The sequence below is a fragment of the Periophthalmus magnuspinnatus genome, chromosome 2, assembly GCF_009829125.3.
Source record: "Periophthalmus magnuspinnatus isolate fPerMag1 chromosome 2, fPerMag1.2.pri, whole genome shotgun sequence".
Taxonomy (NCBI): Eukaryota; Metazoa; Chordata; class Actinopteri; order Gobiiformes; family Gobiidae; genus Periophthalmus; species Periophthalmus magnuspinnatus.
Genome location: NC_047127.1, coordinates 9546367 through 9573050, shown reverse-complemented (window position 1 = coordinate 9573050; position 26684 = coordinate 9546367). Strand labels below are relative to the sequence as shown.

General features: G+C 38.6%; 1 protein-coding gene across 4 annotated transcripts in view; it reads right to left on the bottom strand.

Moving 5' to 3' along the window:
- Positions 1 to 330: 330 nt before the first annotated feature.
- Positions 331 to 26684, bottom strand: part of LOC117384038 (microtubule-associated protein 2-like) — a 79144-nt gene continuing 52790 nt past the window's right edge. Inside the window, exons 4-14 of one of the 4 annotated variants that reach the window (XM_055228407.1) lie at positions 26148 to 26298; positions 24690 to 24764; positions 22481 to 22651; positions 17504 to 17559; positions 15132 to 15246; positions 12868 to 12924; positions 10779 to 11083; positions 6167 to 6259; positions 5138 to 5219; positions 4477 to 4589; positions 331 to 2867 (exon numbers count right to left, since the gene is read on the bottom strand). In XM_055228407.1, coding sequence (XP_055084382.1) covers positions 2673 to 2867; positions 4477 to 4589; positions 5138 to 5219; positions 6167 to 6259; positions 10779 to 11083; positions 12868 to 12924; positions 15132 to 15246; positions 17504 to 17559; positions 22481 to 22651; positions 24690 to 24764; positions 26148 to 26277 — 1392 coding nt within the window. In that variant the 5' untranslated portion in view covers positions 26278 to 26298 and the 3' untranslated portion in view covers positions 331 to 2672. The remainder of the gene's footprint in view (positions 2868 to 4476; positions 4590 to 5137; positions 5220 to 6166; positions 6260 to 10778; positions 11084 to 12867; positions 12925 to 15131; positions 15247 to 17503; positions 17560 to 22480; positions 22652 to 24689; positions 24765 to 26147; positions 26299 to 26684) is intronic. The other 3 variants (XM_055228410.1, XM_055228418.1, XM_055228423.1) reach the window with 3 other exon arrangements.

The window sequence follows — 26684 nt, the reverse complement described above, 5'->3', positions numbered from 1 at the left end:
GAGAGAGAGAGAGAGAAAGAGAGAGAGGAAGAAAAGAGGGAGAGAGAAATTGGGATTGGGGAGAAATGAGGTAAGAGGAAAAAGCTAAGAGAGAGGAGAGTTGGAAAAACAGAAATGGAGAAGTGGGAGAGAATATGAGGGAGAAAAGTGGGAGGAGAGAGAGAAGGGGGATGGAGAAAGAGATGGAGTAGAGGAAAGAGGAGGAAGGGATCGAATGAGAGAGAGAAAAGAGGGTGATAGAGAAATATGAGAAAAGAGGGAGAGAAAGGGGCCCTGAAAAAGAGGACCAAGTTGTCAGTGAGAAAAGAGGAAGAAGCCCGGGGTGGAGAGAGTGAAAGAGATGGAGTAGAGGGAAGAGGAAGAAGGGAGAGAAGGGTGATAAAAGACTGAGAGGGAGGCTGAAAAAGAGAGTGGTCAGAGAAGAGGAAGAGCAGGAGGAGCGAGAGGGAGAGTGAACGAGGAAGGAGAAAGAGAAGGTGTAGAGGGAGGAGAAGAAGAGAGAGAGATGGAGAGAGGAAAAGTGTGTGTGAGAGAGAAAGAGAGAAGGGGAGAGAAGACATGGAAGAGGAGAGGCAGGAGAGAGGCGGAGAAAGAAGAGGAAGAGAAAGGGGAAATGCAGTGGGTAGGAGAAAGAGAATTGAGGAAAAAGGGAGAAGGGGAGAGAGGGAAGAGATGGTGAAACAGGCTGAAAAGGAGAAAGAGAAAGAGGAGGAAGACGAGAGAGAGAAGAGGAGAGAGGAGCAGAGCAGGACAAGATCGGAACGTATACATAAAAACACTTGGGTATCTTCTGAGAGCAAAGGTCAAAGGTGAAAAGGTTGAGATTGAGTAGCACAATGGAGCAGACATTTTTGTAGTTTTACCACCATATGAGTCGCTAACAGTTGTAGTTTTTTCCCCTCTTCTCCACGCCACATCCACACATAGAAATAAAGCTTCGTAATCTTCATTTTACCAACATTTTTTTTTTTTTTACCAAACAGTACCAGCATTTGGGACAACAACCACAACTCGACACACTAAAATGCACAGCGGCGGCGGCCATTTTGAATGCCATGCCAGCGATGCAGCATAGTCCAAGCCTAGAGGAAAGCAATGTAAAAACGAGTAACCATTTTGTTTTTTGTCTTTTTGCCGGAAATGAAAGTTATACACTACCCAAAGCTAGCAACGAGTGAACTTTGTAGTGCTAAGAATCCAGTGCAGTAACCAACAAAATTCTACGACAATATTCAAAAAAGAGAACAAAATTTGATCGTTCAAGAGCACATAAGAACAAATGAATGTTTTGACTTGAAATTAGCCAAACATGCGCAAAAAGTCAGCCATTTTTCCCGTAGTCCATATAGTTAAAGGTCCCATATTATGCATTATACAAGTTTTAGCAGTACATTTTGAAATTGGGAGGAAAGTTGTTTTTTGGCAAAATTAGCAGCAGCTAATTCTAAAGTTGGCTAGCTGAGTTGTGAAGGCAATTTGAGCACTGAAGGAGCTGTACCTAGTTATTTTGATGTAACAGAGTAACATTTGTCTAGCCCCAGTACTGATAAATTGGGGATCTCTGCGTTTTTATTCGTCACAAACTAGCAATTTTGCTGTTAGCATGCTAGTTATTGTGACAGCAAAACTCTGCTCTGGCCGTTTTGACGAGCGCTTATAAAAATCAGGTACAGTGCCTTTACAAATGTGTCTGGTGAAGGTGTGTGAACTTTAAAAACACAGAGGATCAACACCTTATGACATCACAAACTGGAAGCAAGTGTTAAATTGGCAAGAAAACACCAGCGAATTAAACTCCAACAACTCCCGGTATGTTTTTGAAGAGGAAACAGCATTATGACATGGTGAAAAAGTTAGCTTAGCAGAATATAGGACCTTTAAAATAAATTCTGTACCATGGAATGCTTTTTTTCAATTTTAAAATAATAGTACAATCATAAAACCTCATCAAGGAACCTTCTAGAAAAACAAAGTCCAACAAATTCCCTTTTAGTCCATTTTTCAAAATCCAGGCCGGACAGATCAGCTCAGGGCAAGTTTGGGACAATTCAGATTTGAACACTGGGCTAGCTATGAAGAACGGTGCACTGCAAAAAGGAATATCTGCATTAGCTAAAATGACTCAAATTCAAAATAATTATGCCAAATAGTTTCAACTAGATTATTTGACTTGATTCAATAAGGTTTTTTTTTCAATTCCTATTTCGTTTAATATTTTGTGTTCAATGTGCACGAATAAATATACTAAGTCATATTTTTTTCCATATAAATATTTTATGTTAGTTGAATGTATACATATTAAAGTAGTACTTTAAAAAATCCAAATAATTACTTTGGATCAACATAAAATAATTAAATAGAGAAAAATATGATACAATGCATTTATTTTAGACTCAATGTTTAATTATACACTTTAAGTAGATATATATATTGACTTTTATAAGTCAAAATTATCTGCCAATAAATTATGAATTTTGCTGTGAAAAATAAAAAAAAATCACCTAAACACTAAAAGGTAATACAATTTTCTTCTGAACGTGGCAAAAAATCAAAAATCAAAAATCGAGCCAATATTGCCAAACTCAAATCTGAACAAATAGTCTAAAACAATTCATAACTGATGCAGATGTTGATTTTTGCAGTGTGGCATGTAATATCCCGCAATGTGGCATTCATAAGCCCTGTTTGGCCAGTGCGGCGGTGACGTCCTGGGCCAGCGTGGACAGTTGGGGGGACTCCATGAGGTTGATGCTGCCGGCGGAGGAGAGCCTGGGGGAGGTGCCGCCCGTGTCCAGGCTGATGATCTCTGCTCCATGGTCCACGCGCGCTTTGGCCGTCTCCCGGAACATCAGCTTGTGGTTCTCGATCTGCGGAGGAACAGTGGAAGAACAAATAAAGTTACGTTTAAATGGAAATGATAAATACTGGCTAAATATTTAATGATTTGTGAGTGATTTTTTTTGTTTCTGTTTCTAAACTATATATGTACCCAAGATACAAAATGAGGGTATTATTAATAAAATGCAATCAAAATACATTTACAAATTACACTGATCAACCACATTTCTTAAAAAAAGATTGAATTTTATACTAATAGAACAGTAACAGAATAGTTATGCTAACATGGATATCTGCATGATGTGTGTTAGCTAATTTTAGACATGCTTGATTTGTTTTGAAATTGTTTTTTTTTTTGTTTAGCTAATTAACAAGAAATGTTTAACTTTGGAAAATAGCAGTGTTGATGTTGGTTTAGGTACTTAGTTGTCGGTGTAGAAGTGGCTACTACAACTTCTAAGTATACAGTGCTTTTCCACCTTCAATGCACTCAAAGCACTTTATACCAAGGAACCACTCACCCATTCACACACATTTGCACACCAGTGTACATAGACACTGGGGGCAAGGTGAGTTAAGTGTCTTGCCCAAGGACACAACGACAGCAGTCATCTGTGGGAGCTGGAATCGCACTGCTAACCTGTGTGTGAGTGGATCTGACCGCTGTACCAATTATGTTTATGTCTTAAGCTAGATTCAAACCGCCAGTTCTACTACTTCTACTGCTACTAATAAAACTAAGTATCAAAGCCAACATCAAACTGTGCTATTTTCCAAAGTAAAAAAATCTCTTTTGCTAAAAAAAAAACAAAAACAAAATGAAGTATGTCTAAAATGACTTGCTAGCATAAGCCAACACACATCATGCAGATATCCATGTTGGAGGACATCGTACAAATCTATAAAATTGAGTGTTATTGCATCTCTAATGGACTTGTGTCTGGCTCTGAATTGTCTTGTCAATTCAACTGTGCAAATGTGTAAAGCGCTTCAAAGTGTGGTCTAACAGCACATTTGTGACAGGACATGCACTGCTAAGCTAACCGCACACATGGGAGCAGAGGGGGGCATTTGAATATTACGTAAACATACTTAAAACCTTCACTTTAAAATGCCATTCCCCACGGCCCAATGTGGAATGAGGACTGCACTGTCTGGACATAAGGTCAGAGTGTGCCTGCTGCTGTGCTCACCAAAATAGTCGGAGAAACTGGGCTAGATACACAAGTAGATTTTTTGCAATGTTATAACAAAATAGGCTACACAGAGACCAAAACTAACTGAATCTCAAACTAAATCTCAAACTGGCACAAAGTTGAAAACAAGATTGAAATTCAAATGATCTAAATTTGCAAAGTATCAACAAGGAAATCCTACTTATGCATAACTCACAAATATAATAACAATGATTTTTTAAAAGTGCACTTTGCTCACAGTAATAACAAAAAATAGCAATATTATATCAACACTGTAGACAGTCATACACATACATACATAATGCAAAAGATGAATCAAAGTACCAGAAGTATAATTTCTATAGTAGTAGTATAGTAGTATTCTTACTGTGACGTTGCCTCCTCTTGGGGTGTGGCTACTATAGTAGAAGTAGTAATAGTAGCAGTAGTATATAGTTCTTACCATGACGTTGCCTCCTCCTGGGGTGTGGCTAGCGTTGTCCAGAGAGCCCACTTTGGGCAGGGCCTTGTCTTTAAAGTCCAGCTTCACATTGTCAATCTTCACTTGTCCTCCGCCTGAGAGGCAGCAGAACACAGAGGGAGAGAGAAAGAGAGAAAGAAACAAAGAGAAAAGATAGAAGAAACGTTTTAGACTCGGGGGAGCAGTGGCCTCCAGCTCTCAGCCTCCAGAGGACAGACAGCTACAAGCAGACTCCAAACTGAAGCTGTTGGAGACATCTGGGGTCAATGAAAAAGAGCTAAGTCTGCAGTTATATTAAAGAGGGGGTATTGCACGTCTGTGGGGTATTAACTGCTAACATATAACATATTTAGATCACCATGTTACCTTTTATTGCTTTGAAAATGCTATATTTGTTGAAAACAACATATTAACATGTTTAATAAGTTTCACTAACATGCAGAAAGTTTCAAAGAGTTGATTTTGCATAATCAAAATTTAAATTATATAGACATACCCTATGTCATTTTTTTTCTGGAGAGTACACCACAGACTTTTCTCAAAAGAGATTTTATTGCAGTGTCACAAAGTCCACTTTTAAATGATGCTGCATTATATTTGGAAATGATTTAATATATTTATAACAATAAGCATACACAAGTACCTGGTTTATGATGAATATTTGACATAGATCCACATTTGGAGGTCACGTGACTTAAATCAATCTTCTTGGTCTGAATTTGAATCTAAAAGTAAAAAAAAAAAGAGAATAGAACATTTTCCCTTAAAATTTCAATTCTGAAAATGAGAAGATGACGCAAAGATGCAGACTGTAGACAGACGGCTCAACATGGAGGAAGAGACAGCAGATTCAATAAAACTTTATTGTCCATGAGTGAAACGATGTGCACACTGCGAGGGAAATGAGCCAACGAGCTGTTTTACACTGCAGCCTATAAAGTCACATTATGGTGCAGTGCATATGATGAACAATAACATGACATTATCGTAGCATACTTTAGATTAGTGAAAGTATTACTGCAGTCCTATTATAGAGATGATAAAGATATTCATTACATTTATAATATCACCATATTAGTTGTTTTATATATTCGTTATTTTCATTAAATTTCCAGATAAGTTGATGTTCAGGATAGGGCTGGGCAAAAAATCGATTTAGCAAATTTGAAGTTCATATCAATTTGTTTGGAAGAAAATCTATTTTTTTTGCATTGGTAATGGAATTGAAAATGCAAGAAAGGCTGTTCACTGCAGTCACAGAGACCAAAGTTTAGCACAGGGTCATGCAGCGCTGACGGCTTTGAAATCAGTGACATCAATACGAAATGTTGGAGGGCATGTTTAATGCAATAGTTTGTTTCATCTCATCCATAAAAGATTTCCCCAATGGCCAGTGGGTTAAATATGATCACTGAATACAATCTTTTCAGTTTTACTGTGTTTTTTCTGTAGTTTGCAGAACATTTTCAGAGGAGATGGGCAAAACAACTGAAAATGAATTTGAAATTTTTGTAGAAAGTTTATTTTCAGGCAAGATTGCCCAGCCCTAGTTCAGGCCACTCCCCTGACCAACGGAAATGCATGTGTGAGCAGTATAGGTTTCCCAAGTATCAATATTGAAAAAAAAAACACAGATGGGTGTAAAAATGCTGTGTGAACATAAAGTGCTTACATTGCCTCCTCCTGCGTGGTGGTGCACTTTGTCCAGAGAGCCACACTTGGCCTGGACGTGGCTGAAGTCCAGTTTAACACTGGGGATCATCACCTGGGCAACAACACATTTACATACTGTTATTATTATTACAAATATAACTCTTCTATCCTTCTGCTCCTTCCTCTGTGACTCAAATAATCCTGTAAAGTATCCAGTGTTAAATACACCAGTGTTTCATGTTTGACTCGTGGGCACTTCTGGTTCTGGGAGTAAAAATCTCTTATCAGTTTTTACCCATGGACTTTAAATATGACCGTTAAATATATATATATTTTTTAAAATGTGTTTCTAAAACTTTAAACACCACACTTATGAAAACATTTTGTTGTATTTGTTACAAATCAAATCATAATTACTTTTTGCTAAATATTTTCTACATAGCTGGCAAACCAAAAAATCTAAAAATTTTAATTTCAGTTGTTTGTAACACATGTTTAACACACTATAATCAAAAATAGCCCAAACTACTCAAAACAAGATTCTTAATTAAGTCTTATAAATAAGTCTTTTTCATCATTTTTTGCAGTGTAATGTTAATATTGTTGGAAAATTTAACCCTTTCCAACCCAAGACAAACAGACAAACAAACACATAGAGGTAGCATAGAATGAAATAGCAGAGAAAATAAGCAAACGATAGAAGCCAGAGTAAGAGCAGAGTGGACAGTACATACATTGCCTCCTTTGGGCGCGTGCTTGACGTTGTCCATGGAGCCACATTTAGACTGGACATGACTGAAATCCAGCTTCTCACTTAAAATGTTCACCTAAAACAAAACCGCACAGCAAAAGAAACAAAACAACAAAATCTATATGTGCTATGTGTCCATTTATGCAGTTATGGTCACAGTAATATGTCATCTGCCTACAGTATATGAGGGAAAAGAGGAGGGCCAAAACATGCAGAAAAGTACGGGGACAGGGGTGTATGCAAGAGGACGAACGTGATTGGATGTCAGAATTCCTTACAACTACTCTGTCAATGATGTTTGCGACACAACAAGCCTGGGAAAATTCAAACCTTTGTGTACCAGAAAACCCACTTCATACTGTTAGCTAAACTGTTTAATTATTTAGTAAATATAATTTTATCAGTTTTGCGCTTTGGATTAAAAACTAATCCTACACAGAACCCAATTTTTAACAAGAAATGTAAAGTATTCTAAAATAGTCGCCATTTCATTCCACCATGAACTGTCAGGACGCTAGCCACCACTGCCAAGTGTTAGCTTAAAAAGGCGATCAAAAATTATGCTTTCTTCCAGTAAAGTTTAACAATATAAGTTCATTATTAACCATAAATAAACAATATACCTATATAAAATAATAGGTTTCTGACAACACAGGCAGTTGAGCTAAACCTGACAATTTCAGTGCTAAAATTACGTTCAATTAGCTACTACTTTGAAGCTAGCAGCTACTGTTTACAGCTTTAATAAATCTGCCCCACCAAACAAAGAATAAACAGTAATTTTAAGCATCATGTTTTGCATTTACAGCAAGTCCACCTAATACAACCAGTGACTTTGTACTACTAAATAAGAGCAGGTATCTTTGGGATTATGTAAGTATAAAACAAAAATATCTCTTTGTTGGGGGAGTAAAATCTCGGGGGGCACTTGACAACGCGCCTCTATGTTTTTACAGTGACCTACATTCTGACAGTCCTCCCACCTGCACAAGCTAACGCGCTATTTCAGGCTCATCTCTCCATTTCAGCCCACTTTTTAGTCTTACAGGGTGATTAGGATTGTTTATCTAGTACATCACTATGGCAAACTGTGTCACGGTACTTTATACAGTGCGCTAAATGTACGTTTGAATAGTGACAAGAAATGCATTTTGTTTGTCCAACTAATCCAATATTTTGAAATTTAAATGTTCAAAATAGGTCATCTCTTGAAAGTCGGTTCACTAAAAAATGTTAACGGAATTATTTACAATTGACACTGGGATAGTTGAAATGATATTAGGAATTTAAGTTATTCTAGTAAACTGAAATGTATACCTTAAATTAACATAGCATATTTAAATGGAAAACTATGATATAATGACAGAGGTGCGTAGTTAACAGTTACATTTACTTTAAAGAAACTGTACTTTTCAGAGTACCTTTCTAGCTGCATATTTTAACAGTGCTTTTACTCCCACTGTGAGTAAATCTACAAGTTCCAAGTGCTTTATGCTGACAATATGAAATAATTTGTGTTTGAAATTAATTTGTGTTTCTTGCACCTTCAGATAGGATTTAGTTTGTCTCATTGTGGTGTCTATCCTCTCAAAATTCCATATTTTGTCTTTCAAATGACACTAACTTGAAATGATAAATCAGATGTTACGTCCTGTCCATTACTCTTTCAGTTACTCTTAAAGTAGTTGTTTTCTCAATACCTTTTTACTCTTATTTGAGTCATTTCTTGGATCACTACTTTGTGCTTCTACATTAGTAATATTATTTTAAAGTAAGGTTACTTTTATTTGAGTACAATTGTTGGCTACTTCATCCATCTCTTGTATTTTAGATCATCTAGGCTACTTAAAATGTGCACGTTAATAATCAAGGTGCACTATGTAACTTTTACCAGGGTCCGCCACCTGCTCTTTTACATGAAGATGTTATTGCATTGCCTGGAATGTTCCACAATATGTCTTTAAACTTATCTATCCCTATCAAGATAAACAGGAGACGCTACATGGCCAAGTTACAGGTCAGATCTGTGAAGAAGCGACCTTCCTCCCAGTATGAAGGCATGTTTTTTCAAGGTATATTTTAGCAACAATAATTAAATATAAATAAATAAAAGCTAGACGTTTAATGTCACATTGTGGAACATTCCAGGCAAAGCAATAAGGGGACAAATTACATAGTGCACTTTTAACATAACACATTTATAAAATATAATATCATCGTATTTGTCAAAACATCCAAGTTTCTGCAAAAGTAATGCACATTTTGGCCTATTTCATCAAAAGACCTATCTTCCATATTGATTTTGTTGCCATGGTAACAGTCTGCTAGCTTCTCCGTGCAGCCTTTATTACACATGTCTCATTTCTCTCTCGGAGGAAATGGGAGCCAGACTGTCATAAATCACAAAGCTCCTAATGAACTAGTCTCTAATGGGAGCAGTGTATAAATGTGATATGAATAACTATATACTGCATAGGTCAAATGTAGGTCTGCTATTGTGGAAAAGAATAGGGAATTCAGGTAACAAGTTGGGTGTTTAAATAAGTCATTCATTTGGCTGGGAATAATTCATAAGGAGATTCCCACACAGCAGGAGCCCCGGGCGCTAGTGGAGGTTCAGGTTATTTTAGACACAGTGACGAACACATGCACATGGGTTGAAGCAGGTATATAAGGAAAAGGAGGCCGATGAAGAGGTAGGCAGAGCACGGATGTATGGAACAGAAACATATGTACACTGAAAAATACATAAAAAACCAAGCCATGCACAGAAAAATGGTAGCAAATTTGATTCAATATATTTTGTGGTCCAATAGGTTGTGTGTCCGTCCGTATTTCATGTCGTAATTTCAGACGGAGAGCAGGGGCCTACTGATACTTCGCCGTTGATGTCGTACACCTTGTTTTACCTCAATCTGACCATAAAGAATCGACTGGAATTACAAAACGTGAGCTGATTTGTGCTGTTAAACAAGCCCATCTCGAATAACATAACTGTCACAAGATACCTAGCATTAGCCAACAGTTTTTCAGTTACTCACTCTCACCTTTTTTGTTGAAAAAATCATGTAAAAATACCCAACATGACATAAGCATGCTTGAAGGTTAAATGTACTGTGTTAGTAGGTGGTGCCCTCTTGTGGCCGTATATGGACATTGCACCAGTAATAGTCATACTCAAGGTCAACATAATTCATGATAATAGGCAGTTGACTTTTGCCAGTAGGGTAGAGGGAAAAAACTATAACATAAATGTTTTGTTTATATTTTATAGTTAAAGGTCCTATATTATGTAAAATTGACTGTTATGAGCTTTAAGTCACGATATAATATTGTTACCTCCTCAAAAGCACACCCTGAGTTGTGATTTGTTTCATTCACACATTCACATGTTTAAGTCACCCTGAATTATTAGTTGGCTTCATCTCCAAAGCTCAAAATGCTCTGTTCCAGCTTGTGATGTCATGAAGTGGTAGTTTTCAAGTTAACAGCTACATTTTACCATTTGTTTAGTAGAGATTGGCAATTCCAGGGCTGAAATAATCCAAATGATTCTAGTAAAAGTTTATGGAGTTTTAAAACACATTGGAGCACTTCCTGTATTACTTCATGACATCACAAGGTGGAACAGTGTTTTGAGAGAATAACTCAGCCTAAATATGCGGGATTTCTGTGTAAGTGAATGAAACAAAACACCAGCTATGAAACAACACTATAACATAAATCAGAAAATAGTGTAATATAGGGTCTTTAAACATTTCCGATTAAATGTATTTAGTAGAAAATAATCTAGTTGTTAGTCTATGAGATCACGCAGCAGTTAGCCTTGATTGCTCCTGGAAAAAATGCAGAGAATTTATGGAGTCCCATGCTACTTCACCTGTCCTCCTTTGGGCTGGTGCTTAAGGTTAGCCGTGGATCCGATCTTGGACTTGACGTTCTTGACATCGGGGAGGGGCTGGTTGATGACTTTGAGCTGTCTCTGGGCAGAGGACGGGGACTTGGGGGGTGTCCGGATAACTGCCACTTTCTTCTCCTGGAGCACAGAGAAGGACTTGGGCGTGTGGGAGCCGGGGGTGCGGGAGCCCGGGGTGCGGCAGGAGTAGTTTGGAGGGGTCCCCGGGGTTACGGCGGTGGGCGTGGAGGTGCCGCTGCGGGCCGACCGGGACCGGCTGGACTCTGTGCCTAAGATGATGGCACATGAGCGGTAAGGATTAGGTTTGTCGAGTATAAATTTATCTAATACCCTCTATCATCTGTCTTACCAAGAAAATAAATTGTGTAGTAACTGTGTATAGAAAAGAACTGGATGACATTTTAGCTAATTTACAACCAGGGTAATCAATTTAAATGTATTGATTTGTTGGCCAACACTAGCGCATATGTTCCTGATTCAAATCTATTGATGTCATGGCGATAATCTAGCAATAAAATGGTCCAATGTATTCCTTATCTCCTTCATAACGTTGACAGGAAACCAAACATACAGGTCAAAGGTCAAACAGAGAAAAAATGACTGTGGCAGATCTAATTGGACGTGAGCCGCTTGTTGCCTGGATACCGTGAGCAGAGCGGAAACCTGTGAAAGGAGATTTAATTTGGTTCTATTGTGATGGAGTGAGAGGAGGGAGGAGTGAGTGCATGAAACTACTTCTACTGCTGCTACTGCTACTACTACTACTACTACTACTACTACTACTACGGGCACTAGGGTAATCAGTGTTGGGCAATTTTAAATATCTGAAAAATACGCTTTGAGCAAAAATACTTGAATTTTAAACTTTGAGTAGTTTTGACTGGTAGACAGAACAATAAAGCATTATGATATTTTTGTTTTTTGTTTGTTTGTGCAGGTTTATTCATTCCACACTCAGTGCTGGTAAGATACTACAATAGCCACAGCCTGCCTGGGGCAGACTGACAGAAGCGAGGCTGCCAATCTGCACCATCAGCCCCTCAGATCACCAACAACACTCACACCACAGTCATTTTAGACAACGTGGGAGAAGTGTCTTGCCCAAAGGACATAACAACAGTAAGCACTGGTTGGAACAGAGATCAGACCACTGAACTTTGGGTTGTGAAAATTGTGATTAAAGAGATAAATAATAAATAATAATAAATAATAATAATTTCAGTAAATCCAAACTAGTCAAAACTACTCAAATCAAGACAAATATTACAAAAGTATTTTAAAGTGCATATGGCAAGTTTCCATGTTTTTCCAATTCTGACTTTGTTTGGTGAAATAGTACCGGTAGTAATATTTATCATAGTTTTACATTAGTTAAATGACAGTTTGTGGAAAAAAAAAAACAATGTTGAAAAGAAAATTTAGGAAGTAGAGCTGAGCTCTAAAACAGAATCCCTCTATCTGCGTCATTAACATGTAAAAAATTCTAACCAAAACGCAGACAATTTACACACAAGGAAGGTAACAGTTAGTTTTTAAGAAAAAATGATGCTGTCATTCATTTTTATCAGTCTAATCATAACTGTATTGTGTAATTTAGATAAGCTTTGGCCCTTGTTAATATTATGGTTGCTAGGTAACAGTTATGGAATTACCTCTACATATGTCATATCTGCTGCTTGTGTCCAACCAGGAAGTAAAATTATTAACTTTCTATAAATAATGCAATAATTTAAAACAAAAGAGCCATCTTTGAAGTGAAACATGACCACGCCCAACTTTGTATTTAAAATCAAATTGATAACGTTTTATTGGGATTTTGTCTGATCCAATAGGGACGACTTCCTGTAGGGCTTAGGGCGGGGCCAAAATATAACTTTTTACATGTCCTGACATGATCTAACCTGTAGTCTAACCTGCCATATGCACTTTAACTCATCCAGATAATGGGCACTTGCATGTTATTTATACCCAACACTGATATTCAAAAGGCCTAAAGGCAGGATGGTGAATGGGACAGTGCGATGGTTCTATTCCCGGAGCTATAGAGGTCTACCTGTGCCACTAGGCCCTCTGCTGGAGCGGCTGCCCCCTCTGTGGTCTGTGCGGAGGGCTTCATACAGGGGGACGGAGGGGAGGTGGAGGAGGGAGAGAGGAGGAAGTGGGAGTGCAGAAGTGTTTATATAAGCAGGACTACTGTGCACTGAAAGAGTTAAATATGCACTGTGTAACATTTCTGGTGAAAGATTCGCCACCTGTTTATCTCCTTGGAAATGTTATTGCTGTACCTATAATGCTCTACTTCGTGGAACATTTCAGAGAGTGCAATAACATCACCACAGTGACAAGCTTGTGATGGATCTACTACCAAAAAAGTTACATAGTGCACCTTTGCATAAGTTAAAATGAGTTATATTTAGAATTCTATAAAACTAATTGGTCAGGTTAAATGCATCTGTACGAAAGGTGTACATACTATATTATTACAATATTATGTCATTATTTACAAATTTTGTGATAAATTAATAAAATTCAAATGCATTTTTAAATAATACATTGTAATTCAACATTAAATAACTGAACAAAAATAATGCATTTATTTAAATAGGGGAAAAAATTAATCTAATCTTTAGAATACAACACCAATGGGGGATAAAGTAAATTACCTCAATAACAGATCATTTTACTTGGAATTAGAACTGATATACCGTAAATTTCGGATTATAAGCCGCTACTTTTTTTCCACGCTTTGAACCCTGCGGCTTTTACAGCAGTGCGGCTTATATATGGAATTTTACTGGATAACGGCCCCTGGGGGGCGCTCTCTAGCTGTAAACGTAAAAGTGAGACAGACGTGGGGAAAGATTCTGCTCTGAAGAATTCACTAGTTTTGATTTTGAACGATCATTTTGCGCATCATGAAATGGATATGATGCAGTTTTTAAGATAAAGAAACAGAAAGGAAACAGAGCAGGGGTCGGCCTTTAACACGCAAAGAGCCATTTGGACCCACTTTCCACGTAAAATAAAACACTGGGAGCCGCAAATACTTTTTGACATCTAAAATGAAGATAACACTGTATAATAACAATAATGTAACGGAATAATGTAGGTTTTACTTTCACGGACAAGCCTTCGACACGTGGCAGATAAATATGGCAAAAACAACTTAAGTGCATTAAAAAAATACAACTCACCAAACCGCTGCATCATGCATCGCGCTGATTATGTGATTATGTCTACTCTACTCCGCAGTTTCTTTAAAAAAACAACAACAAAAAAACTCGTAGCGTATCGTTTAATCCCAGGTGCTTATTCTCCATGTGCCAAAGCAGTTTTGAAGGTTTCATTGCCTTATTTGCTTTTCCCGTATGTTACGCAGAGCGGACTGTGCGCGTGAGTCACCTGCAGCGACAAACCCAGATTTTAAGTAGGCATTGTCTGTTAAATTTATCTTTCTTTTTCTTGGAGGTCGTAGTCTCCTCTTCTGGCTCCTCAGTTGTCCTTTCCCCCTTTGTTAAAAGCTCTCCAAAGACTTTTGTTTTGGCTCATTTTCACTCGCTTGTGGCTCTAGTTTTGTGCGTCGTGTCTGATGTGTTATACGTGAAACGTCATCGCGGAGACAAGAGCAGATAATAAACTTGCTACTACATCAAATAGATTTCTGTGGCGATTTCCAGCAGGATTTTCATGATACATCTACGGACGAGCTTATTAGTGTGTCATTAGGGACGGGCCAAAGTTGCTCCTGACCCCTGTGCGCACAACGTCTGAAAATCAGGGCTCTTTACGCAGGACTGTGAGCTGTGTGTGTGTCAGTTCCCAAGCCACGCAGAGCCGCAGTATAAGGCTGAAAGAGGCGCATACGGCTCCGGAGCCGCGAGTTGCCGACCCCTGAAATAGAGCCACTGCACGTAAGCTCGACATCAATGAATCCAACTTGGTCAATGTAAAAAGACGACAAAAGTTTTCAGAGGAAATAAAAGCAGATTTTCCGTGTTGGTGCAGCTTTATTTTATAAACCTGCAGATGTGTTCATCCCGTGTTGTTGTCGTGTTGGTGCCAATTTTCAGGCACAGTTTTAAAAAAAGCGTGTCGGTGCACCGTCTTTCTGTGTAAATATCTCATGTTACAATATGAAAACCTGCGGCTTTTATTCAGGTGCGGCTTATATATGTACAAAATTGATTTTTTCTTCAAATTTAGCTGGTGCGGCTTATATCAAGGTGCGCTCTGTAGTCCGAAATTTACGGTAGTTAAATAGGTTGTAAAAATCTAGTTCCAATAGTAGATAATAGTTGTGTGTAGGCGTAGTCTTACAGGTTGGCCTGGTGGGGGCACTGTCGTCCTGTTCTGCCGCAGGGATGTGGCGGGTCAGGGACTTGGCGGGCCTCGGGAGGGAAGACTTCTTCTCTGGACTCCGGTACGTTCTCTCCTGGAAATACACAACATACAAAGACTCAATATTAGCCTCACTTTTAATGTTCCAGTATTATGCTTTTTCAAGTTAATGTAATGATTTGACAGGTGGATTTTTTTAGTGTTGAAGACAAAGGTAGAGATATTCTGTTTTATAACCTTCCTGTATTTTTGTACTTTTGTTAACTTTTTCCCCACAAAGTGACACTTAACTGATGTAAAACTATGATAAATATTTACTACAGGTAGGTACTATCTCACCAAACCAAGTCAGAATTAGAAAAAATAAAATAAAGTGTGAGATGCACTTTAACAAAACTTGTTCTATCATTTCACTGGACACTTGATGAAGTTGCCCTCTGCTGGAAAATATATAACATAAATTTTTGACACTTGTTTACATTATGACATCAACAGATAAATTTATCAACTGCTTTATAGTAAATGGGCATTAAAATGTGTGAATCATTGATGTTTTGAGAAGTGAGACACATGTTGGCTCACAAATGAGTCAGTTTAACCTATCATGGGACCTTTAATATCTCTGATCTCATAGCATAATGTAATTCTTTGGCCAAACTGAGTTTTCTGTTATTTTACCCTCCAGACTCTGCTGCATATCTAAGTGTTAACTCTTTTAATGTGTTTTATTATGTGCTCTGCTGTAGCCACATATTGCTAAGCTTAAATGTATTCATATCCAACAAGCAATTTCAAAAAGTTTATTCTCAGAAATAGAAAGAAAAATTATTGCATTTGATCATAATCTTCAAAGTTAGCCATTTTAATCATGCAGTCTGACTTTACTCAGCTATGCTCTGTCTTCTAAATGTATTAACAATTTAAATACATAATTTTCATAGACTTTGAGCAAGTATTTATCAGTAAAACAGTTTATATTCCATGAGTAAGTAAATATCTGGGCATGCGCAACTTGAAAATCGGTGCCAAATCGGGTAAGGTTCCAAAACATCATCTTTTTGAGAATTTATTTTTCTATTTACCTAAAAGCCTAGAAAATTATGCTGGGAGACTAATTTGCTTCATCTACCTTTCCTCCCACAATTCCTTGTTCTGTTACCTTCTCCTCCCATTGGTTAATATGAGTGAGGGGTGGGCGGGAACATGCAGAGAAGGGGCGGGTCTCGGTTAGCTCCGCCTCCACCCCGGGGCTGCGTTTGAAGGTGCACGCGGAGCCCGGTCTGTGAGCCTGCTCCTGTGCTCGCCTCTGTACAGCCATCTTGAGCAGGACGGCACGGGTGGGGCTCTGTACAGCAGGGGTGCATGCAGGGGACGGGCAGTGTGGGCAGGAGTGATGGGGTGGGAGGGGCAACAAAGGAGGCAGGCGGCAGGTGCACGGGGTGTGGACATGGAAAAGTAAACAATGAGATTCAACAGAGATGAGAGATGGAGACAGGTAGACGCTTCCAGGAGTTTTTAGAAGATGATTTGTTTTTTTTTTTATGCGTCAATAATAAGTACATTAAAGGAGAGTTGTTATTGTAAAACTGAAAAAAGTTAGCTTCATTAGCTTCCTCCAAATTGTCTTTTAACTGATTTATGCATGAGCAATACTGTATTGTTCTGCATTTAAGGCTTGAGTGCTCAGAATCTTCTTTTATAATTACTGATTACGCACAAATGGCTGTTGTGTGGCTATTATACTAAATACAAATCAAGCGGACCGAAATGCAACCTTCTAGTAGTAGTAAATGTAATTACGATTTCAATTGATTTTAATTTAAGTCAGAGCAGTGATTGCTAGTCTTTCAAAAAGGAGAAGCCATATCCTATTTGAGACATAGTAAACTGCCTTCAGTTACATTGTATAGATATATAACCTAATTTAAACAGCCAATACTAACTCCTCACACTGGAAGGGTCCATACTAGAGACAAGACAGATGGTAGGATTTATGTTAGTAAGAAAGTGAAAATACTGTTCTTTACTTATAGATTAACATTAGGGAATGTACCTGCTATAGGACCAATTTAACTTATACTAATTCAGACTAGATCAACCAGACATTTTGAAACCAGACATTCTGCAATAAATTTCATAACGACAACATAAACTTAAACCATTTTTTTGGCATGGTTTGTTGGTGTACTTACTGGTTTTCTCTGATTCTGAGAAGGACAAAGGCAAGCATGCAGGGAAATGACATAGCAGCATGCAAAATTTAAAGAAAAAAAAACCCCAAACAAACCAAAAATAAAATTTCTATCAATACAAACCAAATTTTAACAATGGAGCCTGGTCAAGACACTTACCGTTGTCCTCTCCCTGGACTGGTGGGCCACACTGAGAGGTTGATGGCTCTCCATACCTGAAAAGATAACACATTGAAGGTCATAACATATTTTTACCAGCAGAGAGACAAATTTTACATGCCGAGTGAATTTGATATGAGAAAATTAAGACCATAGAAACCAGCACAAGCAGCACATTACCTTGTTCAGAGCTAGAATAGAAAGCAAGAGATAGCCGCCAAAGCAAAACAGTGACCAGAAATATGATAATTTTGAAGTTTGATGTAGAAATATACAAAATGACATCGCAGCTTATGAAATTTGCCAGCTACATTGCATCAACAACCCATAGCCATCAATAGAGAAAGCCCGCCAAAATGCGACAACGCTCTTTGGTAGTACTAACTAAAAACTCAGTTACAAGGACTCTCTCTATCCATAGCTTTGGTTCCTGTTGTAGGAGGATTCACCTGGGGCCTTGCGTCTAGCAGAAGGCCTGGAATGTCGGACGTTCTTTCGAGATGGCGAGCTACAGCGGAGGACTGACAACTTATCCTGCTCAGCCTTCCTTATCCCAACTATTAGAAAAAAGAACATTAACAACCAAATGCATTTATCTATTAAGGATCTAAAAAAATCATTCAAATATAGCAAATTGACAACCTCTTTTTTTCTTAAAGTCATCTTTGGTGACTTGACCAGTGGCTTTGCGATTGGCTCGGCTCTCGGAGTGGCAAGGTGGACCCCGTACTTTGGCGGAGGTACGTTTACTAGTTTTCTTTGCCACATGAGCACTTTCAACTTTTGGTAGTTCCTCGATTCGCTCTGATACAATGCTTTTGTCTTCATCTGCAGTGGGAAAAGTGACAACAGAAGCACTAAGATCTCCATCATAAGACCTTAGACTAGTTAAACCTAAACACCATTGGGTACCTTGAGTGTCCAACCATCCACTGTCTGTGTCCAGTATGGAGGCATCTTCTGCAGTTACTTCTTCACTTGGTTGGTCAAAAATGTCTTCCATGTTCTCTGCAACCTTGATCTCTTGAGGGACTTCAGATGTCTCTTCTTTAGCTACATCTTTATTTTGGTCTTCATTCACGCATTGAGATTCCTCGAGAACTTTAGCCTTTTCCTCCGCTACAACCTTGCTGCCTTCTTCTAGTTGTTGGGGTACATCGGGATCTGAGCATGGAGATAAATGCGAGCTGTCCGTAGCTTGTTCGCCATCGTCACTGTTGATTCCACTATGGCTCCATTCTTCTGCTCCAGACCTGGGATCATCTTCTACAACCTGATCTCCAACAAGTAGCAAAATGGACTCAGTCTTTTGTCCTTCTTTACTTTTATCTTCCTTCTCTTCCATACTTTGCTTTGAAGGTGCTACATCTTCAGTTTCCTCAATTATTTCTGGAGGTTCCTCAGCTAGTTCAACATCGTCTTCCTCCGTCTCCTCCACTTGGCATGCTTGAGGTATAATGATGACAGGGGATGGACTTCGGATACGAGAAGTCTCTTGAGGAACTATCTCCAATTTCTTTGGACAATCTTGCATCGCTGGTTCGTTTGCTACTTCTTTGCATTCTTGAGGCAACTCACATGGAGTAACAGAAGATTCAGTTTTGGTTGGTTCTTCCTCCATCTTGCTAGATTCCTCAAACTTTGGATCTTCTTGCTGTGTTGACTCAGTATTCTGAGGAGCTAGATTTGGGGACTTGGGTTTGTTTGGAGAACAGGGAGACCTGCATCCAGTTTCAGCACAGCTAAATGTAAAGGAGCAGTCCGGTGGAATGGGTGATGCCTCTCTTGAAGGATCTTTCTCAATGTCTACTTCAGGGATTGGTTGAATTGTTATATCTCCAGGAGGACCACCGTCAAGACCGAAGTCCTTGGAAGAAGACACCGGAATTTTGAGACGATCTGGTTTTAATCCACTCGGAACAGCTTTCTCAAGGATTAGTGACATCTTGCCTGGTGAATCCTTCCTCTCCAATGTTGGCCGTTGCAGTACTTCAGGTAGCATTACTTTTGGATCTGGTTGGACGATCTTTTGAACGTCAGTAACTCCACGATCATCTCCTTCACTCTCAACTGATGGGAATCTCTGGTGTGTTGACTCAACAGGACTTGGCAAATCTGCTGGAGAAGGCATCGGACCAGAGTATTCGCTGAAGATGCAATATCCCAGATCTTCTAAAGGACTTTCTCCGCCAACAGTGCGCTGATCACCTGTAGCAAAGTCATCCAAAGTTCTTCCTTCAAGTGATGGCATCGCGGCCACAGACTTCCTTCTAACATGCTCATCTCTCTTCTCCAAAGACAACCTAGGCAGAGCTCCAGCTAGGTCCAACATCTCTGAGAGGCTATCAGATTGTTGCAACATTGAACTACGTTTCTCAGACAAGGAACTTTCTGCTACTTCTTCAGGATACTCTGGTAAAGTTGGGGTTACCGACACAGCTGGAGGGAACGGTGGCGGTAGACCTTTTATAAAAGGTGTGGGTGGGTGAATGTTCTCTAGGTTTGAAGGGCGCAAACCTTCTGAAAACATCACTGACGTCTGTTCTGGCTCTGATGTGGGTCCAACGGTAATGCTCAGGTTTGACTTCTTAGTTGGAGCTTCTGTAGTGAGCTCGTAGTAGCTTGAAGAATCTTCTTTGGTTGTTTCAAAGTAGCTTTTTGAGGTTGTGTCTTGTTCTTTCACTTCTGGTACGGGTTCTGGACTAGATGTTGGTGGTCTGTCATCGTCTTGATATTTTTTTGTCGGAGAATTTCCACTTTCTTCCACTTTTGAGACCTCTTGTGCTCCTTCTAATACTGGCTTGTCTGAAATCTGGACATCCTTCACTGATATCTCCTCAACTTGCAACTCCAGGTTTTCATCCTTGGTTGTGGTCACCTCTTTTTGGCTTGAAGGGCCAGCAGTCATTACATCTACATCTTCTGGCACTTCCTTATCATGTTCGGACTGCATCTGATCTTCATCGTCTTTGGCAGGTTCTTCGGTGGTCTTCTCGAGAACATCTTCAGGTTGGGCTGCGAGTTTTAGGAGCACTTGAAGAACTCGGTTTCACTCAAGTTTGCTCAAAGCTATGCAGCACCCACATAAGCCAGCCAATACAAGTCAAGCCATGGCCGTCCGCACACAGATAGTCCCCATAAGCACAACACAGCACAGGGGGGGGCCATAGCACCTGGAAACACGTGCAGAACTGCAATGAGGGGATGGAGAGCTTGATGCTGGATGGCAAAACACACAATGATTTCCTATTGTGAAAAGGTAGAAGTTGACAAAATTGCTATCAATCCTAATGGCATTTAATGTAGTAGGGTTTTTTTTGATGAATTTTGGAGATTCAAGATGAAACAAAACTGTCAACCCAATGATGACAATTTAATTAAAGGTACAGCATGTAACCTTCTGAAGGTGGCACGTCACATGCTTGATTCCATGGAAATGGAAAGTTAAAACCATACTTTTGAACATTCTTCATGGAGATATGTTTTATGCCATACAGTGGAATATTATAACCAAAGGAAGAACATTTCCATGGAAACAGGCAAGAGCGGGCTCTCCTCCAGGTTTGTGGAGATACATGGCCACTCAGAATTTTTCAAATTTTTACAATGCAATTAATACATGATTTTATATTTTTCATACGTTTATTTTTGGCCAAAAAGTTACATACTGTGGCTTTAAGTAAAATAATTTTTAATGATGAATTTTTATGAATATTCAAAATGAAAAATAGTTCATGGTGAAGATCAATATTGAATTTTGAAGCCCCTGAATGTTATCAGCCAAAAACTTTAATTTGGTTTTGCATGAAATTAACAATTTTCTTTTTACCAGACCAGTTACACTACACCCAAGTATGTTAATAACAATAGGAAATTAAAACAATAATCATGAAATATGATAAGACAATACAGTTGAGTGAATTCATAAGTACCCATGCAGGTGGGTGTTCTACAAAATAATACTTTCACATAATACTTCAACAGAAATATACATAGAAAATACTGACACTACTATATCCTTGCAAGACACAAAGCTTGACAGTTCCAACATTGAGATTTGCAATGTAGCTGGCAAAACATCAACAGATCAACAGCGGTAAGGTTGATCTAGTATCCTGGCTGTTACGATGGAAAGCAAATGGTATGTTTCAAATGACAAAGCACAAATCGGAGCAGTGCACAGTCTCGGCACAGGGCAGCTGTCAGGTACGAAAGCAGAAGCTGGAGAGAAGCTGCAGGAGGAGCCACTAAGCAATACACCTCAAAGATCACAACTGGTGCTTAGAGAGACCATGCAAAAGTTTATAGTTTACACTGCAAAAATGAATATCTACATTTTTACTAATTTGTATTTTATGAATTAATTTGTATTTTATTAGATAGGACTTATAAATATGTTTAACTTGTTTTAATTTAAGTTTTTTAAGTTTAACATAGTTTTAAAGACTCCATGGAAGATCAACTGAGTAAAAAAAAAAATAACTAAGAAGCTAACATTTATTAAGCTCAGTTGACTTAAGAAAAAAAAGAATTGTTAACTGGAGGTATCTGTTTTTTTTAAAATGATTAACGGAAATAAATTAGATTAGATTAAATTATTTATTTTAGATCAGACAATGAAAAAAAAAACAGATTTAGAAACACTGAAAAAAAATTAGTTGTGAAATGTTGACTTTAAACAAAAATATAAAGTCACCTTTATCCATTTAAGAATCTTAAGTTGATCCAACAAAAATGTAATCTGTTAACCAACAAAATTAATAAAAAATAATAATAATAAAATAACTAAAAAAATCATTATCATCATCATTGTAAACATAATCATAATTAACTGACAAATAAAAAATCTAATTAATGAAAAAAAATTCAGTCACATCTTTATAACTTCATCTAGATATACCCTTTTGCAGTGCACTCATTCACACATGTTTTTCTGAATATGTGTTCTTCTGGAGCGCCCTTATCCCACACACACACCTGTCTGTGATGGGGTATGTGGACCTGGATGATCTCCTCCGTTTAGCGCCTGGGGGGGCTGTGAAACTGTGGGCCCCCCCGGCTCTGACTGATCACATGGGTCTTCTTCATGGGGAGAGGGGGTCTCTATATGAGCTACGTCCTCAGAGAAGCTAACCCCAGCCTTCTCTGCTATGGAGGGAGGGGCGGGGGGCACAGATGGAGATGGGAGACAACATTGACAACATTATGACAATGCGATGGGATGCAATCTGACACAGTCTTAGACCTAAACGAAACCAGATTATGCAGTTGAAAAAAGTAAAATTAGGTCTTTGTATGTTTTCTGAAATGCCATTTAATTTGAAAAGTTTTATGTTAAATGTCAATCTCTTTATATTTCTGTCAGTTCAAAAATACATTCAATTTCATAAACAGTAAATATTTAAAGATCTGCAATGTAAGTTTTCAGCTGGAAAGCCACAACCTTTTTTCGCCAAAATTGTTCCATAGTATTGAATTAAACTTGGCATCTCCTGCTTCTATGTATGAAGATATATATGACGCCAAATTATAGCGCAAAAGCGACGTTAGACAGGGGAGTCAACCACATGCTTGTCTCCATGGAGATGTTATTGCTTGTCTAGAATGTTCCACGGTATAGCATTAAACTAAAAATAAGACATGAAATTTGACCTGTGTATACTTTGACCTGATAATTTGTCATCGCAGTAAGATTGATTATTTTTCAAGTTTATTTTTTATCAACAAAAGCACCTGTATGAGTATAAATGCGCAAAAGACTTGTGTAATGCCAAACTGTGGAAAATACTACACAAGCAATAACATCTCCATGGAAACAAGCAGGTGGCGGACCCCGAGATACACAGCTGTGTCATTAATGCTTTACTTTACTTCCATATAATCAGGTTCTTTTTCATTGCAAACTATGGTAGGTCTATAACTGCATGCACTTGTCTACTAATTACTTCACTTTTCATATAATTTCAAAAACACAATACCTACGCATTTACTTAAACAATATTACTTTATTTAGTAACACATGCAGTTTGATTTTGTTAATGATTGCATACCACATGCAGGGAGAAAGGGTGACTGTTACTGTGCAGAGAGCTGAAAGCTATTGAGATGTCCGATACAAATCAATGATGAAAGGATCAGCGGAAGAGGAGAGGGTGGTGAAGTGAAGGGGAGAACAGAGGAGGAGTGGAGAGGGGAGGACTAATGAGAGAGAGAGAGGGCTCCTATGGCTCTTATGGGCTTTAACCTCGGGCAGGAAGAGAGGAAGTTAAGGCATTAAAAGCCCTTCAAATACACAGATTGTTGTTTCAAACTTTTAATCAAGTTATAAATGTATTTCCTCATGAAACTAAACCTAGAGTTGTGTTGTGTTTCATTCACGAATTGATTCATTTTTCGTATTTAGCTGTCTCCCTCTCTTACTAAAGCTCAAAGTGTTCACCCTCACCTCATGACATCATCAGGTGGTAGTTCATAAGTGCTCCTTTGGGTTTTTAAAAGGTAAAGGTAAGGTCGATCTAATAAAAAAGGATTTACGTTACAGGGACCACAGATTTTAGTACACACATTGTAATAACTTAATAGCTTAACTGTTTTCTAATTATTCCAGTGCTCAAATTGGCTTCACTATGCAGCTAAACAACTTTGATGCTAGCAGCTATTGTTCATTGCCTCATTTAAAAATCCTTCACTTATGAGTTAGAATTCTTGCGCCCTCTACTGAAGGACAATCTTTCCTAGTTATGTCTCAAAATTGGAAAAGCCTGAACATAAGTACTGAAGTTGACCCCAGAATTAAAGTAGCTGTTGCAGAATTAAAAGGAGTGAATATATTATATAAAGTACACTACCAGTCAAAAGTTTGGACACACTTTTTCATCTGGGTTTTTTCTTTATTTCCATGATAATTTACACTGTAGATTCTCACTGGATCCTGACTTTTTATATGGAACGTAGTAAAAAAAAAAAAAAAAACATTGAAAAAACTACTTTTGACTGATAGTGTACATAGATTTTTAATTAACATGCAGAAGAATCGCACTAGTTTCCTGTGTAGTTTGGAATGGAGTCTGTGGGCATCATTCACACTCCCCCCTCCTGGACACTGGACAGGCGTGCCGGCCCAGGGGAGGTGCGTGGGGGCGGGGTGTACCTCGGGGTGTACCTCTGAGTGTATCTCTGGGCGTACCTGGTGCAGCGGCCCCGATCTGCTCGGCCGACGGGGAGGGGGGAGGGGAGGGAGGCAGGTTGGCCGACTCGTCCACTGTGAGGGGGGGAGAGAGAAAGGGAGGGAGAGGGGGGATGGAGGGGAGGGGGGCACAGTGGGGGGACAGGACACAGATGAAAGGGCGGAAATAGACACGTCGTTGAGGTTTTTACTAGATACACTGCAAAAAAAGAATTACCGTAAAAGCTGAAGAGCTTGAATTCAGAATTTTAAGCTTGTATTTAAGTACGTTTATATAAAGATTTATTATTATTATTATTTATGTGTTGGTCTACATTTTTTGACCTGCTTCAATGTATTTTTTCTATTTTTATTCTTTCAGATTACTACATCTATTTTTTGTCTATTTTTCTGTCCCTATCAAATACACAATAACTAAAGTTTAATCAATGGGATTTTTTAAACTTAAAGCCACAGTATGTAACGTTTAAGCCAACAAAATAGATTAATTGCATGTTTATTGCACTGAAAAACTTGTGTCCTTACTGTGAGTGGGCTTGCACCTCCATAAACCTGACTCTTATTTGGCCTGGAGCAGGGCCTGGAAATGTTCCTTTGGCTACAATTTTCCACACTATGGCATAAAACCTATATATCTCCATGGAGAATGTTTCATAGTATGGTTTTAACTTCCACGGAATAATGCAGAGAAAGTTACATACTGAACCTCTATCAACTATATCCACTAGTCAACTAAGAAGGGTCAAATAATGGTTAAACTAAACTGACTATGGTTAAAATCTTGTCAAACTCAGTAAAATCAAATAGAATTTAATCAAGATAAATATTCTGAATTCAAGTTATGTGAATTTACGTAGGTTCTGTTTTTTGCAGTGTGATTTTGACTTTAGAGATCAAGAGGCGTTACCATGGACACTTCTCAAATCTCTTCACGGTGTTGATTTTATGTTTTATTTTTTTCATTTTGCACATTTTTAACGATAAATAATGCAAAATGAACGGACTTAGAGACACATATGGGAGACACCAGACACACATGGTTGACTATAGCACCAATTGAGGAACCCCCAAAATAGCTCTGAGTGAGTGCTTTGTAATTAGACAGAGCTAAAAACTACAATTTATACACCGGAGCAGCTGACAGTGATAACTTAGGACTTAATAGAAGCATTTGTTGTTGTTGTTACAGGCTATTTGGTTTTGAAAGTATTTTAAATATACTGAAAATGCAACTTTACACAAACTTAGTACACAGTAGCGTTGGTTAGTACTTGAACTTACAGCAAAATACAGGACATTTTGAAGTATGAACACACCCTAAGAACACTGTTTTAATTATTACTCCAATAGAATATCGGCTCTTTCAGTAGTATAGTTCTGTCTTCAGTACTTCAGTCTGAAATGAGCTGACCCATAGACATTTGACCTCCTCCTCCCCTGTTCTGTGGGTAGTCCTACCTGTGGGTGCTCCCGTGGCCCCTCCTCCTGCGTGGTAACCATTCTCCCTGTAGGAGGCGCTGTAGGAGGAGTATCCGTTCTCTCCGTTCTCCTGACCGTTGGAGGTCCAGTGCTCCTGACCGTCTGCCATGCCTGGGGTAGGGACGCTCACCTGGATGAATATATGAACAGAAAAATTAAGATGACGTATGATGAGTCTTCTAAAGCAGTGGTCCCCAACCACCGGGCCGGGAACCGGTACCAGTCCGTTACGCATTTGCAACCAGGCCGTACAAAAACAGTAAATAATTTAATAATTTCAGTGACTGCATCTTCTCGTAACTTTCGCCCGTCCCTCATGACGTGCTAATAAGCTTGTTCGTAGATGTATAGTGAAAATCCTGATAGGAAATCGCCACAGAAATCTATTTGATGCAGTGGCAAGTTTATTATATCTGTGATAGATCTGCTCTTGTCCTCCGCGATGACGTATCACGTATAACACATCAGACACGTCGCCCAAAAGTAGAGCCACAAGTGAGTGAAAATGAGCCAAAA